Below are 22,148 nucleotides of genomic sequence, written 5' to 3' on the forward strand. Positions count from 1 at the left end.
TTTCCAGCCACTTTTCCTGAAGTCTGTAGCGTTGCATGTGGTTGCTGTGACTGAAGTGTAGGACCTAAAACTTTGACCTTGTTGAATCTCATACAGATGGCCTCAGCCCATCAGTCCAGCCTGTCCAGATCACTCTGCAGAGCTTTCCTGCCCAGACTGTCAACAGTGCTACACCACAGCAGAGGACATCTCTTAAGAGTAATGTCAAGAGATAAGAACTCAAACATTACTTGGTTCTACTACCTGGAAGGAGCGTAAGCATGTTTTAGACATTGTTGTCTGAGTATTAGCATCCTTCACTGATAATTTGCAATCCCAGAGGAAACACAGGAAGCCAGATCCATCCACATGTAAGGCCCTATGCATCCATTAGGATGTTCATTCCCCCAAAACTCCCTTTTCCTCATCATGTTTAGATGCTGCATTTCAGAAGAACAGAGGCTTTGAAGGTGTATCATTGAAAGCAAATACAAATTGTAGAGAGGCTGAGAGGGGAAAGTTTCTAAGGCCTTATTTCTTGCCAGTGACTTCCCTTGGATATAGTGTCTACAAGGCAGAGATAATACATATCAATGCCAAATCTCATTTGCAAACAGGCTGCCAAAACTTCCCAAGATCACCATAGGGTCTAAAGGTCAGCAATCCTCCTTCCCTTGGTGTAGATCTCTGACAGGGATTTAAGCATATACCATGGGTAAAAAAACTGTATCCAGAGTAAGAACCAAATTGCAGCTTCTTGAAAGAGGACCGATTCAAACATCTTTTTGTCTTGTAAAAGCATTTGAGATGCATAAAAATGATTTACCCCGTTCTGCTCTGTAGGCCTAATACTGACATAGCACTAGGTCTAAGAAATGTTACTACAAGTTCAAAGCAGCTGCAGAGAGAGCTGGAAGATTTTTTGATCATGATAGAACTCCCACTGCTGCCCAAAAGAACTGAGCACTCACAGGAGATGACCTCTGCTCCATTCTAACAGAAAAACGTGCAATGGTCAAAATCTTCCACAAATCTTTCCCTCTCTCTGTATCTTTTAGCATTCGATGCTAATTAAATAAAATTACTCTAAGCATTTCCAGTTTGTTCATTCCTAGTAACGATAATAAAGTTACTATGATTAAAATACACTTTTTGCATAAATTACAGAAGACAGAAAATCTGTGTGTTAAAAGTGGCCTTTTGCTTATTTAAAATGCATTTACCACGTAAATGCTGCCCTTTATGAAATTTTCCTTACTTAACTGGGCATGGACAGGTTTTATTATTTATGCTCATCTTTCTTCCCCACACTGGTAATCAACATGGAAATAGCTTAAAGAAGGTCAGTGATAATTTTGACACTATTACTGAAAAATTAAGGCTTTGTTGCAGCATCAAGCTATAGTTACAATGCAGGAGATAAGTAACGGCCAGGTATGCAGCACTGAAATGCTATACCCCAGTTTAAGAGGATTGCTCCCTCTCAGCTTTCACAGGCATCATCAGGAATACGAAGGAAGAAGGGAGATGTGCCCATGAAAAGAGCAGTGGAGACACCTCACATGCAGAGTTCAAAGCTCTCCAGCTCAGATTTCAGGATTTACCTCTGGAAGTCACAGGTGACTTATGTAGGATTATGCAGATGATGGTTTGAGTGCTGATGAAGCACTGAAGAGGCACCACGCTGAAGAGCATCACCCACTCAGCCTTCCAGCCCAAAGGCTGCTGTGCCAGTCCTGGCACCTTGATCCCTTCCCACTGCTCCAATTCTCTCAACAAACTCTGGAGATGTGGTGGTTCTGCTGAGTCTGAGCTTCACACTGTTCAGAATTAGGTCTTTAATGAGTGTAAAATGTAGACATTAAACCTGAGCAGATTGTTGCAAGTGAAAAGGCATCAGAACTGCTGTACTATGTCTGCTTTGTTTGCAAATAAATCACTAACAGGTTAGAAACATGTTTGCTAATGACTTATCTCCTAATGGGACTTCTTGGTAAAACTCCATGACCATGAGCACCTCCTTGTGATGTGTACTGAAGTTACCAGGGGCTTGTCTTTACTTCATGTGGCAGCTGACTGCCAGGAGCTGCAATTGATTTTATTTATGCAACCTATAGCATAATCACACAATCATTAAACTGTCAGCCTAGAAAGGAGCCAAAAATGATGCAAGCTCTGTTATTTAGATAATGTACATTAAACCAAAGAGCTAGCATGTAGAATCGGAAACTTTGAACTCCCAGAAACGGCACAGATCACTTTCCTTTCACCTGGGAATTTGCCTTCCAAATTTGTGCCCAATTCTACTTGCAGCTTGTTTTCAGTCCAGCAGCATCAAATTCTAGGAAAGTGCATCTCACAAAACTCAAATGAACTTTGTCTTCTTTTATTTACTACGGTCAGGGCTGCCCAAGTAGGAGCAAAAAATGCCAAACCAAGCACCAGATCCAAAATTAGCATTTTATTCAGAACGTTGGGGTCAGAGGTGTTTCATTCATATTCTGGTACACAATACAGAGGCAAAGCTGTTCTCAGAAGTCTCTCTAGTTTCAAAGTTCCTTCCCCCTTCCCTCCCCACCCCCAAGACATACTGTATATTTACTCGTGCCACCAGTATCAGGCCAAGCCCCCCCCCCTTCCCCCCCTGCTTTTTTTTGGTACAAATTATGTAAAACTTTTGTGCTAAGAACTTTTCTCCCTCCCCAAACAAACAAAAAAATAATAAAAATAAAAATAAAAAAAAATATTGAGTACTCTAACTACAGTTCAACAATTGAATCAATGTCACTTGTTTGCAACCTGTTTTGTAAATACTTTATCCATAACGAAAGATATAAACATGCAAAAACCTGAATTCATAGTCCAAATAATACATACACGTGTTCTGAAGTTTCTGCACTTCTCCACAGACTATGCCAATAAAACATTATGTACACATACCATTTTTTACAGTGAAGTGGGAAAAAATACTAGAAATTAAAAAAAAAAAAAAAAAAAGAAAAGTGTACATGGATTAAGACCAAAATGTGTCTAACATTCTAGCATAAGAAAAAAAAAAACAATTCTGCTACAAACTGGTGATATGAAAACTCCCTTTATTTGCAACCAGCTGCATAAGTTTTAGAATTTTAGTGAAAAAAAATCCCCTAACATCTAAAACTAGAAGTAATGTACATTGTTCCACCTCATGGTCTTCTCTCCCAGATAATAAAATTGTTCCATGAGGGGTTTTTTTGTTTATTTTTAATCTCCTTATTTTAATAAAAGCAATGCGATGTAACAAAAGCATGTTGAAGCATATTGTGTTTCACCTTACTCCTCCCCACCCCAACATATTTTGTCTCTTTAATGCATCATTTCAGAAATCAGTACCATTAAAGCCTTAAACATAAAACTAATTCCGATCTGAAAAAGGTACAAAAAGGCACATAAAATCCCAGTGCTTCTGTACTGTAAAATTCAAGTGTAACTGAGCTCAATATTTTTTTCCAAACAGCATTGGATCACTGATATTCCACGGAGCCCAAATTGGTTTGCAGCCTAAGCCAAAGCCTTCAGCAAGCACTTGTGCTAGTAGACTACAAAGTTAAAGCCTAGCTTCTGTATGCTTTTGGGGAATATCAGTTGAAACGTTTGTACTTGTCCAAAAACAAAGTTCACTTTGAAGTTCAGTCATCACCTCCACCGTACATATCAGCAAGTTTCTTGAAACGTGGGCCCCAATCATTTAGGTAGTCATAGTCTTGCTCACCACCACTACTTGAGGAGTTAAGAGAGCTCAAGGATCCAGCAGTGGAGCCACTTCCTTCGTAGTCGAAGACTAGGAGGGAGTCATATGGCGGGGCTGTAGGGTCGTTGTCAGCTGCTTTAAGTCCCTGCAAGGAGAGGGAGAAAAAAAGATAAAGCTCTGTATCTGAGGGAGGCACAAAACATACCTGGAATAGTCTCAGCACAGTTACTGATCAATCGCCACTTGAGAACACTAAGTTCTTGCTCTTCTGTAACCCAATTTAAAACAGGATTCACTTTTTTGTAGCTCCAGCAAGAACTTGTTTCAATTCCTTTTAGAATGGTCAGATTTCCAGCATTACTACAGCAGCATTTCCAGCATTACTGCACTGCACATCATGCTGCACATCATGAATGTAGCTGCAATGAATGTAGCTCTGAAAAAATCTTAAGATCCAAGCACTAAGATTAATGGTAACAAATACACAGTTTCAGATATACAAAGCCCACAACCTGCAGCATGAACAATCCAGGCCTGGTTCAACAAACAGCTGGGGAAGGAGAAATAGCCATGCATGCAAAGATTCACTTCAACAGCCATCTCACATGGCCAGTAACACATCCACTGACACTGTGAGCCTGCAGTCCATCTGCATGTGCCAAAAACTGTATTTATTTATTCCAGCAGGATTCAGGTACCTCTGTAGGATAATTTGAAAAAAGACACTATACTCTGTGTCTCAAACCTGATGTGCTTTGCCATCACAACCCATAACATTCTACCTGCTCTTCAGAAAACACACACAATGACGGCAAAGCTAAATACAAGATTATAACAATTTTTGTTTTCTCCTTTCAAAGCATACAAGTTATCAACACACAAACTTCAATAATTTTAAACTTTTGCTCTCTAGAGCTGAATAACCATAACTAAAACCAACACAATTTGAACAAGAGGAAGGTAGGGAAAGAACCATAATTCTTCTAGAGAACAGTCTCTTCCCTCCCTGTTGTCTTACTCGGGTCCAAACCCAAACAGTCAATTTAATTTTAGAATCTGAGGTGCTTAACCTGGGAAGATTTACAAGTTGAATATACAAGGATGAACACTGAAGTTAAAAAGCCCTAATGTTTTGGATTTTTCAACCTCACAGTTCCTTCCATGGGATTAGCAATGCTTTTTTAAGGATCTTCCACTTCAACAGGATTTACTTTATGATCTTCAAGGTCTTTTCCAACCAAAACAATTCTGTGATCTGTGATCTCTACTTTGGCAGCTACTGACGAGGAATAATATTTCTTCCAGAATTCTATACAGCCCAGATAAGATTTTAAACTGCTCACAGAAAGTGCTATTTCTGCTGTTTTTAATTTTAATTTAAAAGTTTGTTTATTTAAGGAATGCTTTATTATACTCCCAACTACTAGAAGGATTGAGTTTGCCTCCTGCGAATTATTTAACATGTTCTGTTTTTAGAGAATATGTTTTAGTCTCAACTGTGTTTAGTCTAAGTGTGACACAATGGAAATGGATGTTGATTCTTATTCTACAATTAAGTATATAGTGAAACCCATTAATTAGAGCATATAGCACTGGTAAGGTAAAAGAGATTCCTGCGTCTTTACTGCCTATCCAAAATAATTCAGAGATGTGAGAAATGTACCTAAAATAATTATACAAATCAGTAGTGGGAAGGCCCAACCTATTTATCAAACTAATGACCTCTAACCAAGAACACATTTTGGACTTAAAAAGATCCTTCCATGCAGTAGAACAACATTAGGAAGACTATTAATAGCCTGCATCAGAAGGGTGATTTTGAATTATCTGATAAGAATAATTGGTGATGCTTGTTATCTTCTCTTGGAACTTTTCATCCTGATGCCCATAATAAGGACAAAAGATTTGAGATTCTGAAAAGGCAAGTGTTAGAGCATCCCTTATCCAGCTTCAGAGATGGAAACAGTTCTAAAGCTTACTTTCAACTTCTGCTGCTCAAGCAGAAATGTAACTTAATTTCTTAGGCAGTTAACTTCCCTTAAGACTGCTTGGGATGACAGACACCCATATTTTTTGAACACAGGTGACCGAGAAGGAGGATAAATACCATTTGAGCTTAAGGAGTGCTGAGGTATGAATCCCAGGTATCAGGATATAAGAAGTAATTTAGAAAGCTAGCTTGGAGAAGAAATACTATTTCCCTGCAGCTCTAGTAACAAGTCAGCCAACCATGGGATACTAATTTAATAAAAATCAGTGAACAAAACATTTGCCTACATCACTGCAGAAATACTGATACTTACCAGCCATCCAAGGTGGCAGGCAACCTGTTTTTCCAATGGATAAGTTGAATTTCTTTTTGCAGTTTGCTGCTGGTATCATGATAGTATTTAAAAAGAAAACTGATTTTGAGCTACTGACTTACAAGATAGCATTTCACTATCAATTTCACTGGTGTCAAGGTTGTTCTTACTGTGTAATCCATTTCATTCAGAAAATGTAGCTATGGGCCATGTTATGGAGATATTGATTCAACTGTACATCCCAGGTTACACTGACATTTGCACCTATCTTCCACTTAAACATTCCTCAGATTTACAGTACAATGACTGAACCTAAGTCTTTAACTCTTCAAGTGACAAGCAAGTTTTCTGCTATATTTGTGTGGCAAGCTTTGTAACAAAATTGCAAAGAAGGACTACAATTTTTTTACTTTACCTCTGCTAAGTATATTCTCTGAACCTGCCCAAGGCACTGCTCCACCATGCTGCTGGGTTCTACAGTACATCTCAAGCTAGAGTTACTGGATGTCAGCTCTGGCAGTGAAATTTGCTTGTGAAACTCCCTTTTGTTTCAGTACTGACACCTTTTTTACTTATTATGGCATCTCTTTTAGTTGGTGGTGCCACTGACTGCTGTACTGAGATAACTGAGTAGGCAACAAATGCCAAGAACTGCTCCTACTGATTTTGCTGTTGTGGTATTGCCAATCATTTCTGAAGAGAGATCTCAGTTTTTCCCAGATGTGTTCAGGAATCTCAGAGCAGGAAAGCTGTTATAGTTACTTGGTTTGCAGTTTCTTGATCTGAAAATCTCAAGTTTTTACTGGACTAGAAAGATAAGGCTGTTCAACAACAGAATTGCTGAGGCACATCCTTGGGATGAGGTGATCCTGCTGGGAGATAGTGAACTACATCACATTTCCTTGCATTTACCATACCACCAGTGCACAGCAAGCAGACACAGAAGAGCCATGGCAATACAAAGGTCACAGAGAGACTAAGGACAGACTGAAAAGCAATCTCACTTTTTTCTCTTTTATATACGTAATGGCAACTTTCACTAAGAAGGAGATAATGGGCAGAGGAGGAGAAACTGCAGTGCCTTGACTGAGGGACAGTAACCCTAAGTTATACTTTCTTCAGTACATATAGTATTCTCAATTGGTCTCAAACCAAGGAAAAGCAAAACCCTCAAAATCTTGAATTAACATGAAGCATTAGAAAATTTTATGCTTTCATTTTCATTAATCCTACTACCTAATCAGATTCAGTAGGCTTTTGATGAGAAGGAAAGGAAGAACAAAGCCCTGCAGGGAAATACAAAAAATTTGTTAAATTTGGAATGTTGTTTTTTTTTTTAACTTGCCAAGAGAAAGAGAAAATAGCAAGGGACCATGTTCTACTTGGAGGTGCGCCATAGCAATAACCACTTACAAAGAACAAACTGAGGGTCCTCTCCATGTCCTCACAGGGTGATACCTTTACTTTATAATTTAAATTTAATTTACCTCAGGCAATGGCTTTTATTGATTAGAAATATATTCTTAGCCACAAACTCTCCATCACAATATAATTTAAGATTTCTAGGGAAGCATATGTGGTTCCTGAAAACAGGATTAACAAAGCTACTCCAAACAGGCCTAATTTATACTGTCCTCAAAATTCTGAGGATTCTAAGTGCTAATTATGCTCCACACCCTGCAGGTTATGTTTTAAAAGGCTCAAAATGGAAAACAAGGTCTACAGAGGATTCTTAATAACACATGATTTATTTTACTGACTTGTTTGTACACTAGACTGGAAGAAAAGGAGATTTTTTCCCTTCCCTCCTTAAATTAGAGATTCATCTATCCATTGAAACAGACAAAACAAACAAAGTCCCCGAGGTCATTTAGCTTATGCCTGCAAAACGTATTTTGATTATGAGGCACCTCTGGAACCTTCTTATTTTAGAAAGTTCATAGCTCGGCGGTATATATAATCTTAACTTTATAAGTGTTATAAAAATATTTTACTTTATTATCATACTTATTTTTCATTAGAATATTATAGTCATACCTATGTATGTCTGAGTTAGGCAGATTTAATACAACTAATGACAGATGGAAAAAATACATCAGGAGAAAGAGAGTAGTACAAAAAGGAAAGAACCACAATGACCCTGCAGGTGTTTGTGACTTTTTGTTTCTACAGATCCGTAATTGAAGTAAGAAGAAAAAACCCACTATGTGCTTGCTCAGAGATGGCAGCCGGACTGTCCAGTATCTGAAATCAATGACCTACTGTTATTTTTTTTTCACAAGTTGGGAGTAATTCTGAGGCCAATCAGAAAAATACTAACAGTCTATTTGAGGTGCTGGTGAGCATTCATTACACTAAATTAATTCCAGCACATGGGTCAGCATCCCAAAGGTTTGCACTGATCTCTGGGAATAGTGCAAAGACTTTCTCCAGACTGAGGGCCAAAAGTGTGGCACCTTTTCAAACCAATGGATTAATGTTGTTACTGAGGTACTGACAACTTAAAGGCTATTCAGTCAGTGCCTGGGATAGTTTTGCAGGTAGTTTGGGTCAGAGCTGCCCAAGGGAAAGGTCATGCTGTGACTTCAGTTACAGTGGAAGAAAGCTCTTTGCCTAGTGATCTGGAAGGTGGATGAAAACAGACAGGAACTTTGGCCTTTTTTAACTTGCTATGTTGTTTATACAATTCAGCATAGCTTCTGTATGAGCTACCCTAAGAAATACCTGGTTTCACCCAAGATAATTCTTCCATTTTCTCCTAGTAAAACTGTGAAAGTATGATTTCTTTTCCCCCCTCAACAGAATTTTTAGAATCACACTTGCCATGGAATTTTTTGAGATTGAACTGTTTTAGAGAAATAAAATCTCCATTTTGCTCAAACTACTGGTGAAACAGACTGGACAACTTTTGCATTGCTACTGCCTTCTAGAGAGGATTAGGTGGAATGTCCCATAGTAAAATGATACATTCCTCTGAAGTACTAAGAAAGAAGTAACTTACAAAAAAAAGCTAAATATATAACGCTTGAATCAAAGAAAACACCTCATATAGTTCCTTTCAAATGGAGGACATAATTCTGAGCTAGCTTGCAGACAAGGAAATTGTCATGTTTTCTTTAATTTTGTATGTATTTCCAGTTACTATTTCATTTCAGAGTCCATAACATTATTGATATTTACTTTGTGAGAATACCTGGGAGAAGCTTTCTTTGGTGGATGGCAAGAGGAAGCATTAAGGGAGTAGTGATCTAATACAGTAGGTGGCAGTAAAAAAATTACTCCATGCTTGTCTGTACTGCAATATAAATATATTGGGTTAAATCAAGACAGTATGTACTGTTTCTACAGCTCCATGTGTACACATTGATGCTATAATCTTCATGAGTCATAACCTACTGAAAAACAGTATTGCAAAAACAGCTTGCTAAGTCATTTAGAAATTGTAGGAGTCTGAAAACCCTGTCCCCATTCTGGCTTTCCAAGAGAATCACACTCATTCCTTGCTTTAGCTCTGTACCAGAGCTTCACAGAAAAGACAAGAAAAATCAGGTTATTGTGGATCATGGTTTCTTCCCAACCACCTGCCAGGTGGGTAGCATCTAGTCACAGTCATCTGAGAACAGGAAATTCTGATTGTCTGGAAGAAGATGAGGAAGCACAAGGAAGTTCTTGTGCTGCCTTGGTCAACAATGCAGGCCTTTTATTGTCCCATGGCTCCACTATTCTCCAGAAGCCAATTAAAATTTTAATGTTTAGAAGTGCAAGGCATTAAAGAATCCTCTTTGTTGAGACATCTATTTTCAATACGGCACTTCCCCAAACCTGGACTGGAGTCTCTTAAAATACAAGATCTTATTAGAATTTTTGTATGTTTCCTGCTAGTAAACTCCCTGGAGGTTTTCTTACAACTGTATTGGTGTACACCTTAAAAGGAGTGAACAACTTATTGAACCTTGCTAACATGGAAGACTTCAGTATGTCAGCCTCACTTTCCTTTAAAGCAAACAAGAATAAAAACATTTGCAAAAGCAGTTCTGCAATACTTGTCTAGCTCTAATTGCCAAGGAAGATGTAAGGAAATTAAAGAAAATTATTAACTACTGCTATTCATCTACAGAATATAGCTTATTTTTCAGTGGAAAATTTTGGGTTAGTATTTATTTTCCTATAAACACCAAGCACAAGAAACACATTCTATCTTAATTCCACAAAACCAATGATTAAAGACTTATCAGTGATAGAAATAATGGAACAAATACTTGTTGAAGCTTTTCTTCCAGAACTCAGAGTAATCTGGTATAGTCTGAATCTTACTTACATTTATCTTTATTAGATTGAAGAATCAAAGATCATGCAAAGACTTTTAAAGCTCTATGACAAGTATTAACAGCACTTACATAACATTTAATTTAGCTGCCCTGCTCACTAATCGTATTTGATGGAATTTTTCTGGTCTTATTGAAGGTAATGAATTTCCACTATTATCTAGATTCAAAGGGTAATGTATGAGGAAAATGAACTTCTTCCATTATTACATTACTGCAAATTAATAAATGTATTTAGGCTAAACTAAAATTTTGTTAGTCTATTTATTACTTGGAACCCACACACTAATCCTGCTTGAAGATACTGTGGTTGCAGCTGATAAGGTATTATGGATGTAATTAATACAAACATAGAGAAGTTAAGTGATATATTTTCTCTTTCTGTTTGAATGAATTAATTAAATTTGTCTGCACTTTAAAAGAACAGATTTACTTCTATTTAGCAAGACAATTTTAATTGTCTAAGTAAGTTTTAGAAAGTTATTATGTTCAAACATAACAGCTAGTCATGCAGAGTACAATTAACAAAATGAAAAAGCTTATCAGATCTTAGGAGGAAACATTTTCTTTCCTTTACCTCATTAATGAAGTCCCCTATGTCCCCAGGATGAGGAGCAGCTGATCTGACTGGATACTGAGGTTCTGCATGGATTGGCCTTTCATCAAGACGTCTGATTCCAACAGGTTTAATGGCATCTGGTTCCACAGTGTCAGGCTGCTGGAGCTGGCTCAAGTCATAATCCTGAAAAATACAAAACATAGACAGCACATTAGGAGAATTTCAAACAATATCTGTCAGGGGAAAACATGAGGAAGAAAAAAGAGAAAATGCAAAGTATTGTTTCACCCTAAGTCCCATTTTTGGGAATGTAATGCTTACTGAGAACAAGTCAATAACACTGTTATTTGCATACCAACAGGATGTTATTTGATTTATACTCCTTGAATCTGCCGTTTTGATTCTATTCCACAAGATTTATTGAGCTTCTTGTAAGTTTTCCATTAAAAAGCAAGGATTTGAGTATTACTATTAAGAGACTAAACGCTTTGCCTAGTAATGATGATTTACTGCACAGAGCAAAGATGCCAAATCCAACTCTTAATTTTCTAAGCAAATAAATGGCAGACATTCTTATTCTGAGAAAGAGTCAAGTGCACTGCTCTGCAGTGTTGTAATACCTTCAAAGAATGAATTTACGACTCTTTGCTGATTTCATGTGGCTTCCATAATATGAAAGCAAAAGGGGAAAAAAAACATAAGAACTAAAAATCTCCTAAGATTTGGCCTTAATTCTAAGCACTTTCTAGAGATTATTTGTGGATCTGTTCATTAAGTACTTGATGCCGCAGTTTCAAACTCTGGCTGAGTGATGAAGCTGGGATAGTGCTATGAATTCCAATAGGCAGTATGTATGTATATAAAAATTTTAATTAGATGAATGTTTATGCATTTAAGATAGATATGCCTGAATACTATTTGCACAGTGTGATGCATTGCAGCATTGTCATTCATCTCACTGCTGTCATGTCTAGAAGGCAAGTCATGCTCTGGGATGCCTTCACACAAGGCACTGGTAAAAATGGAAAACAAAGAACAAGGTTTAAAGGTTTAAACTAAATCCATTCACAAAGTACCAGCAGACTGGGGCTCAAGTCAGCTCTACTGTATGCCAGGTACCCTGCACCACACATAATGCAAGCAGTTGAGGAGTATCCTAAATGAGCTCCTTTATATCATCAGTCTATTTTTCAACAGTGTTGTTATTGCAAAAACTTTGAGTTATAATCACAATTTGTTGGAAGCTGTTGGTGCAGACAATTGCATTTCAGTTGGTTCCTATCTGTCTCCTAAATAAAAGAATGCAAGCATTTACTTCTGCTTCCACCTCATGGGATGTGGGTTCTTTTTGAGAGTATTACCTGCTGTGACCCCAAAACCAGATTTTGTCAACTACTGGCAGCAGTAAAGGTAGTTTTCTGGAAGAACTGTAACTGACTATCAAATCCACTATGCCATCTAATTTGCTACTCGGGTAGCACACCAACTGCACAAAAATATACAGTCAAAAAAGGTGGAACAGCTCCACTGAGATCTGAGAATGCAGTTTCATATGCTTTAATTAGATTACAAGTTCCTTGGGGCAGAGCTGTAACTTCTACCCTTCGGTTCTTCATGTACCAAACAGAATAATAAGTGATCTCCACGAAGCTGTATGAACTGATGAAAAGTAAACAGAACAGAACTTTTTATCCTTTTCCTTTTTATTACATAAAATAAATCAAAATAGTTTAGAGACATACTATCAGAAAATCCTATTAAACAGAGAAGAGTGTACTTTTTTAGAAGTAAAAATATGTAACACGAGTGCTTTTCATACCTACCCAAAACATAGAGGTGGAAAACACCAACAAGGTGAAATGAAAAATGTTCATTTTTTCTACCGAGCATTTCATTGTGGTGGAATTCAAACAAGTATGATTAAATAGTAATATATTAAAACCTGGAGACCCTCTCTGGTCATTTCAGTACTATAAAGATAACATGTTTTTACCACCCACTTTCATATGCATACAATTCTGTTTGACTAGAGGTCACACAGAAATACAATGCATCAGTCAGATTACTATCTGTACATCTAAAGCCATCCTCTTGTGTTTATGTATAGTCTCCAGAGTCTACAGCTAAAAAGACAGCAAGGACTGCCATCTGCAAGACAGCAGCAGTGCAGAATGTGTCATTATGTGTACTCCCTACTTTGATTTTCTTTTCTAATTTACAGCACTGCCACCCAGCATCCTAGAGGAAATTTATTTTGCAGTTCTGTTACTGTATGGACAGAAGAGAAGATCCATTGTGCTTATTACCACAGACACTCAAATCTCTCCTGTCATTAAGATCTATACTAACTGTGTATCAGTCAGGTATGGCAAGTCAGCCACCACCTCACCTCTTCAAACTGACTTACTGCCGTACGAATGCATCATCATGCAATGATTCCAGCTGTTTCAACACTCTGTCTCAAGTCAACTCTACCCAATTATTACAAAGTAAAAGAAGGAAAAATGTTTAAAGAGCCAGGGTGTAAAGCATTTAAGAATTCCCACCTTTTCACTCAATGCTGCATTCGAAGCTAGAAAAATTGGAAAACTTCTCAGGTATTACCTAAAGCTCCTGAACAGGCTTTAGGTCTCAAGTAGAGGTTGTTAAGATGATTAATGGAAAACTACAGCACATCAGAGAGAGAACAAGACATGCTGGGGTAGGTTGGGACAGCCAGCTTGAAGCAACATTATGGGTCATCGTTTCTATTCTTAATTTCAGAAGCACAAGTCAACAAAATTTTATCTTTGCTCCAGCATTCTTCCATGTAACCTGTTCATAATTACAGTCGGCTAACGGACTAGTGAGGAAAAAGACTGAACCATCCATTGGAAATGTACCTGAGCAAAGGTTGTGAGCATCTAATTCATACGGCTGTCAATTTTAGTGAGAGGTATTTATTTACTTAGGCTGCTTTTCCTGAACACTAGCAATTTTAGAACAAATACCTTTTTCCCTCCCTTCAGTTTGGATTTCACTAAATCAGTATGAGTTTTCCTCATCTAATGTCTGGACAAGCTTAGATTGTAGACAGCAGGGAGAATATAGTATGCATTTTCATCTATTGGAAGGTGGCTAAAACGTTAATTTGTTCCCATCTTTAATCTAGCAAAAACTCAGGCCTGAAATTTAAACTGGTCTTTTTCAAGGTCGACAGGGAAAGAGAAACTTCCCATTCTATGGAGGGGATCTAAGGGAAGCAAGCTGTATGATCCCTTGCCTTTTCCTTTGTTTACAAAAGGATCTGGTATCACCAGAGGAGACAATACAGAACCTTTAAGATGGTTAAAAAATGACTTAATGAGCCTTAATGCTTTATCACTGTATCTCTCCTTATGTACTAACACTTATGGTTCTGGTTAGCATCTCTGGCATCACAATTTCCTCTTGCTGAAAAAGCACTGACATCTGTATTGAAGCAGAAAAACTTCTGGTTTTTATTTGCTTTTGGTTTAAGAAAGGAAATAAAAGTCACAATGGACTACAAGGGCATTTAACCAGAAGTTGCATGTTGTGAAGTTAAACACATTTCAAAAACCCTTGCAAAACCCCACTAGCACCCTCCCCTCAGAGCTGATTACAAACATTGACCTTATTAGCTACTCACTTAATTCTAGACAGCTTTAAGCAAAGACACGATTACTAGCTCCTGTCTCACATTCCTGAAACATGAGATCTCAGTGAGACAGTGCTAAAAAAAGAAGAGAGCTAAGCACCACAAATTAACCCCTTTACCAGATGTGTAGGCAGAGGGATCCAAAACCCCAAAAAGCACTCTTTTAAGAACAACTACACAGTAGTTGGAAGTACAGCCCAAGTATCTCAATGTGAATAGAGAAAATGTCCATAACAGAAGAAAAGGACATTTTATATTCTTCTGTAATCACTGATTTACAAAGAAAGAAGATAATGCAGCTTTCAAAATCTCTTTTGTTGAGCAGCTTTCTCTGGTACAAGGCATGTAGTAATTTAACAGCATTTAAGTAATAATCCCTCATACAGCAGTCATCGTAACTTATGGCAGTAGGAGATTTTATTTTAAACATACCTTGATTTCTGACTGATAGTTACCAGGTTCTACTATCCCTGAAATGGACTGAGGGGACAGACCCGAAAATAAGAGTTTCTCAGAAGCTTCTAGCTTTATATAGTCAGTTTTTTTCTCCTGGATTAGCTGTTCTGGTTGTGTTTGCATTTTAGAAGACATACTTAAATTCTTGGCAAGAACTTAAAAAAGTAAAAATTTTTACAGTAGTGGCACCTGCTTTATATGAATGCATCCTGGAACATCACAAAGGAGAAGTGCACATAGCAGAATCAAACCATTGCTTACTAAAACTATAAACTGCTGACTTTTTTCCCAGATAGGAAAACTCTTGAAAATACTGGAATACATTACATCTAAATTGAGCTTTCCACTACTAAGAAGTTTTCTCTAACAGGGATGCATCCCAGTACATGCAACCTGACTGACATACTCATTAATGATTTATGAATCTGGTTTCTCTGTTATCTTAGAGTTCTTCCTGTATTTCCTAGCCATTCATTAGACTGTGTTACATACTTTTGAGGATGAGTTCTTTTTTTACCTTGTATAGAACTTAGGCTTTGGGTTTTCAAGGGATACAGGACTGGACATAAGACTAATATAACAAAAACACTAAGCCTGTTTCTCATTTTCAAAGGATGCAGCCTTTGCTAAGAAATATGAAAGTATAGCTCTATCATCATGCAAGAAATAATCTATATAATTGTCACCAGATTAATTAATTTGATGGTGACAGCTGTGTCATTCACTGAACAACCTCAGCTGCAGTGGTCAAAGCACATGAAAAACAGAACCACCAGAAGTCTGCATTTCACCCACCCCTTTTACAGGATGGTGCCTTAGTATAAACCCACTTTTATTGCTGGCTTAAGAGAACAGAGCAAACTATGACTTGAGGTACCCATGGATAAAACACATGTTCTGCTTTGCCATTATATTCCAAAGACAATTACTGTCTACTCCAATAAAGAAATGGGATAGGGAAGCAAAGGAAGAAGTATTTTACACAGTTGAGCACACCCATCCGCCAAGGTCTTTTAAAAATAAAGAAAAAGGAAAAGCATTCCTGCTATAATTTACTATTCTATCCTCAAACAGCACCCTAAAAAACTATGAGAAATATGCACATAAAATTCTGCAAAAACGCTCCAACTCATCCTAAATCTTACATCTGCTGAAATGACATGGCTCCAAAAGAAGCAAGTCAGAGAGGAATGACTGGATGTAGAGTGCAGGTGGGAGGCTAGTTAAAGTGCCTGTGCCAACAGCTGCTTTTTATTTGTCACTCACTTTTTTTATTACTTTCTGCCATACTGCTTTCCCATTTGTTTTTATTATAGATTCATCTGGATTATTACAACTTAATTTTTAAGATACCAAGAAGCTAGCTCATGCTTTTTCTACAATAAAAAGGGCGAAAGTGAAACTTCAGCTGCAGATAAAACTCAGTAACCAGTGAAGGTTCTAGATAGGATAAAATAAAACACAGAATAATTTTGTAATGGAATTATGGGAACATTACTTCTGCTATAAGGCAAGAGATTCACCAAAGAACAACAGTAATTTCCCCAAGAGCACTGCTTGAATCACTCATTCAAAAAACTGTAGTGTCTTAGTAAACAAAAACAATCCCCAAAATAACTACCTTCGAATTATAATATTGTATATTCCTATGGATATCTTGGCAACAGATATTTCATTCACTATCATTAAAATTTCTGAACCTAGTGTGTTCCAATGTTAATGCAATGCAAAATAAAGATTAGAAAGTGAGAGTAAATGATCTGAATAACATTAAGTTGGTGAAAATCCAGTGTCATTAAAGGGATTTATAAAGTTAATTGAGTAGGATAAGGGCCATTGTTGTGTTTACAAGAAGGCTATGGCAAAATTCAGCACAAAAGACCAATGTAAGTTTAAGATGTAGGCACATTCAGGAAGTCATGATAGTAAGAAAAAAGAAGCAAACAATCCAAAGGATCACTCAATTATTTTTAATCATTGAAACACAAAGTCTGGAACAAAGCTACCCTTTATAGAAAGAAGCAATTTTTCTACTTAAATTCTGCACACACAAAACCAAACCATTATGTTTTTATTTTTAATACTATTATCACCTTTAAAATAAATGCTACTATTTTTCTCTATATAAGCATATAATAAAACATGATGAAAAGCAGTCTACTGAATAATGTCTGAATACAATTGTAAGCAAAGATGATGTAGGAAAGAATACACTGAATCCTGAGGAAGAAAACACAGAAACTCCTGTGCTGAAGACATCTGTGAGCAAGACTAAAATACAGAATCAAACTGGTTCATCTGAAATACTTTCAAAGTATAACACCAACTTGGCTTGGGCAGCTAGCTTCAGAAAGACCACATGCATCAGAAAATACTACTAAAATTCAGAAAACATTCCAAAAATAAGCTCAAAGGAGATGGGAGGCCCATGTCGTGCAACAACATATATACAAAAGCAATTAAATGGAAAAAATTACATATGCTACACATATCCCAGATAAACACCACTGCCTCAATATAAACTGCACGAATAGGCCAAGCTTTGTGATAAAAATGAATTAGTGATGCTTAAGGGTTGTGATCTGCTATGTATGTGAACTATGCTGCAGACATGTGCTAAGTGCTTTAACACTCAGCCAACATGAGGTTTTGGTATTTAGAACTGACAGTACTGTTACAAGTTGAGAGCACATTATGGCAGAGGAAAATATTTTGCATTCATGTCTCACACCTCCCATTTGCTAAACAACTACAAGCTCCAGATCATTTGGTCCATTAATAAACAAGGTAGTCATTCCAAGCTTTGAAATTTGTACCTGAACTAGGCACATCTATTTCAGAATATTGAAAACTGCAGTGTTGCCCATTTCAGATGTAATGAAAATAAATCCACAACAGGACAAGAAATGCCACAAAAAATCCTTCCTTTCCCAAACCAGTCTCATTGACTTTTGTGGAATGATACTAATTCAAAGCATCTCACAGCCCAGCTCCTGTAAGTCAGGTGGCCAAACTGACTTAAATCCTGAGAGGAATCATAGACTTCCTATCAGGAATACCTCTGCCCCCTATCCTTCTTTGTCCCCAGCATCTGCTAGTACAGAGATCTCTGCTGATAAAAGGAAAAAATGTTCCTGCCTGGAACAGGAGTGCTGTACAGCTTTCAGAGCCATTTTTTCAGCCCACATCTCCAAGAAACAAATACTGAAAAAAAGGTGAAAGAAGTCTAGAACATTTCCAATGCTGACAGCGTTCTTCAGTGGAGAGCAGGCTGACAGTTACGACCCACAGCTCAAGAGCTTTTCTGGCTTAGGGAATTAAAAACATTTTTCTCAACTGCTGTGGAGATCACACAGCTCTATGTACATCATGCCAGGCTAGAGAAAAACTATGAATCATTCAAGAACCTCAGATTTCTTTATAAGCATCCAGTCTGTCAGACTGAACAAAGCAGGCCAGGATGTCTTCAGATGGGATTAACAGGAGACCTTCACTATGGAATAAACTGCTCTTTATGACAGATTTTACATCATAATGCCTTGTAAATGCTAGCACAGGAGGCAAGAAAATAAAAATAAAAAGGAAAGAAAACCAAGCAGGAATTCTACCTGGCTCTTGACAGTTGTTATGACTCAGAAGAACCAGCTGGAATTTGGAACTCATCAAATATGTTGTGAGAGACGTTATTCCGATAGGATGTACAAAGGGTTTGAAAGGAACATGCTGAGCATGCTTTCGGAGTTTCTGGGTCTACTGTGATGGCTAAGAATGCCAACTTGCACAGCTTTCAAATAAATAAATAAACCCTCTTAAATAAACAAACTACTCCACAAGAAAAACAAAGTACAATCAAGTTTGGTTCAGAGTGTAAAGATTTCTGAATTCTATAACTAACATTCAAGCCCTACCAGCCATACCTTCAAGTCAGCTTAACATCTGTAATAAACAACAAAAATACAAGGCCACAGAAGGTAAATCTTCAAGTATTTACCCAGAAAAGCAGTTGATTTTAGAAAAGGCCCATGTAATTTGCTTGCTATAAATAGAAGGAAGTAATTTTTAAAGGTACAGATTACAAAAATATTTGAAGCTTTTAAAATACTGTTTTCACTGAGATTTACATGAGGCTTCGAGCACTCCCTCCTATTTTGCTGTATGAGATGCATCCTGGATTAGATTGTTCCGAGTTCCCAAGTCACCTTGTGCACTGCCTTCTACTGAGCTGCATGTTTAGTCAGTCCTCATGCTTTTGAGGACAGTGCACAATGGAAAGGTAATATAAATGTGGTGCATTTTCCTTTGTCATTTGCTGATGACTTGTTGATGCACGGTTGACATGAAATAATTTTTCTTGATTTTAATAGCACAAAGGCAGTTTTACCCTATGAGGTCTCATTTTGAAAATAGATTTTTGATGTCAGTCTCATGCTTTTTTAGAATCCTAACTTTGACACCTAAATGCTTGAATTTTTACAAAAACACCATTACCTTTATGGCCTATGCTTTTGCCCACAATGTTCTACACACAGCTTTGCTTGCACAGTATGCATTGCTAAGCCACAGTTTGCAAAATACTAGATTAGTACTCATAGGGAACTTGTTGGGATGCTTCACAAGTTCTTAAATCTCACATAAAATGCATGTAAAATCAAATAAAACTCATCCAAATATAATCCTCCCTCTTTCCTCTGGGCACAGGAGGAGAAGGGGGTCAAGGAGGGAACCAAGAACAAATTAACCTTGGAACTACTATCATCTAGTTAATCACAGGGAGAAATTAGATTTTACATAACGTCAAACCAAAGTAAAGTAAAACAATCTCTCTGAAAATCAGGACAGAATTTGTTTCCATCATCCACTGTAGACAGAAAATTAAACACCTATATAAAAGTTTGTGCTCTCTATTCAGCCATTCTGGACAGCAAAATTCTCAAATTTGGAGCTTTAGAAGAAATTAACCTTCTTTATACCTACATAGTGGTCTAAACTCTTGCTAAAGAAGTGCTGCTAAAAGCATGCTGTATTTTGTATGAGCTTTTGTTTTCTTTTCCTGCACTGTTTGTTGTATTTGGAATGCATAGAGATCTTTAAGACCCTTAGACATTATGGTCTCCTGTACAACAGATCAGGGTACCAGTGTACTATGGGGGTGGCAGCTAAGGTAACTATTTGCAACTGTGGTTTTAAAACTTGTCTTAAGACAAACTTGCCCTTAATCCTCTCTAAGTCTAGGTGCTTTCAATGCATGCACTATGTTCATTCACTGCTGGTGGAAGGCTGAATTTATAAATGGCTTACATCCTGCTAATCTCTACAGCACTCACATTATGCTACCTCCTGCTGCACTACTCTTGACTACACCTGTCACAAACACAGAGAAGCACAGCACAAGATGGAAAGAAGAGAGACTTCAGCACCATTTCTGAACTATTAAATATTTTACTCTGATTGTGTGCTGTTACAAAAATGCCTCAAGTCTCTGATCTGCAGCACCATCTCTCTCAGCCTTACTCTAGCATCACCTATGACTTCCCAATGAGCAGTATATTCTCCAGCTTACTATGTCCTGAGGGCTGTGTGGACAACCACTAAAAATCAAAACCACGTAAGAAATTGCTGAGCAGATCCTCCTGAGAATTGTGGGTGAGTAAGTGCTGGGGATATGTGAACTGGAAAATTACTTCTCACAGGACTGAGTTTTCGTTATGTTTTTTAAGCTTGTAACTCTTTTGTGCAGTAAGATGAACAAACAGGATGCATTTCATGTACTCAAACTATCTCTGTACAAACAACTGGCATACATACACAGATTCAAAGGGTTGTCTTCAATTTATTTAGTAAGCCAAGTAATTTTCTGAAACTGCATAAACTGAAATTTCCTTTGCAAATTGCTTAAAAGAAAGTTATGCAGAAAAGCCAGGAAATAGGAACAGTACTTGGGGAAATGTAGGAAGCATGGAAATTACTAAGGGGAACATAAATTTCAGACAAACGAAAGAGCAGAAGTAAGCTATGAATGTCTGTACCAGTGAAGGGAGACACTTTTGAGATAACTCAAGTGCCGGATGACTGTGACTGGGGATGTGTAAAGAATTACACTTAATTTTTCAAGGTTTTTAACTGGAAAATTTCTTAGGCTCTATTATACACACTGTTCTCTTTGTAATTATTACACTTACTTTTATCACTAATAACGTGCATAAATCTACTGTTTGTCACATTCATAAAGCACTTAATAAACCTCTTCTGAAGGAAGGAAATGCTTGCAAGTTCACTAACTTGGAAAGAGGGAGAAGGAAGCTATTCTTAGCATCCACACATCACCTCTAGTCCTCTGACATATCAGCAGTGGTTCAATCAGAGGTGACATGAGAGTAAATGCATATGGCACCTGCCTGAAAAGGTATCTGAATAAACACAGATGTGCCCTGACAGCTACTTGAAACATAAATATTTCCAAGCTGAAACCCCAGTAGAGGCCAATCTGTTAATAGCCAGTATCTAGAAAGGCATTCACCCACCACTAAAAAAGGGGTCATATTTGGAATAGGTGCTATTAGGCACTTCACACTGCTGATTTTGTACAGATCTTAGACAAGGAGTGAAGGAGGTTTACAGACTGCAATGCAACTGGATTACTCATTTTTATTTAAATACAACTGCCTTAGCTGGAATATAGTCAGAGTACTGTGACCATAGTTAACCAGCATATTTGGTTTACATCTCAGCCAAGAGGCAAGCAATTGGTATTTCTGAACTGCAAAAAGCAGTATGAGAAAGCAATGCTGTATTTCAGGCTTTTAAAACATTAATCATCGCCTTCAGTAACTAATACAAAAATTAACTACCTATCAAGATGTGTGTCAGTGACATAAAAATAGATGAAGAGTGAGGTGCAAATATATACATAAAAACCAGTAATGTAATAAAAACCTCACCTGATCTTCTTCTCCACCACCTTCTTCATCATATTTCAGAATGTTGTCCCTCACATCATCTTCTGGGTCAATCAAGAGCTGCTTTGCCTGACGCTCTTTATCACGGCGTTTCATCCACACCACGAACATTAGAACTAAAACTACATTGCAAAAAGGAAGACCACAATTTGATTCAGAAGTACAGGCACAGAAAATTGAAC

At 37.4% G+C, this 22,148-nt stretch overlaps 1 protein-coding gene across 1 annotated transcript in view; it reads right to left on the reverse strand.

Moving 5' to 3' along the window:
- Positions 1-2,646: 2,646 nt before the first annotated feature.
- The window catches only part of CDH2 (cadherin 2), a 40,166-nt gene continuing 20,664 nt past the window's right edge, over positions 2,647-22,148 (reverse strand). Inside the window, exons 13-15 of the mRNA XM_030444682.1 lie at positions 21,949-22,088; positions 10,915-11,079; positions 2,647-3,854 (exon numbers count right to left, since the gene is read on the reverse strand). Of these exons, the coding sequence (XP_030300542.1) occupies positions 3,648-3,854; positions 10,915-11,079; positions 21,949-22,088 (512 nt within the window). The 3' untranslated portion in view covers positions 2,647-3,647. The remainder of the gene's footprint in view (positions 3,855-10,914; positions 11,080-21,948; positions 22,089-22,148) is intronic.

Source organism: Calypte anna, chromosome 2 (genome assembly GCF_003957555.1).
Source record: "Calypte anna isolate BGI_N300 chromosome 2, bCalAnn1_v1.p, whole genome shotgun sequence".
Classification (NCBI taxonomy): Eukaryota; Metazoa; Chordata; class Aves; order Apodiformes; family Trochilidae; genus Calypte; species Calypte anna.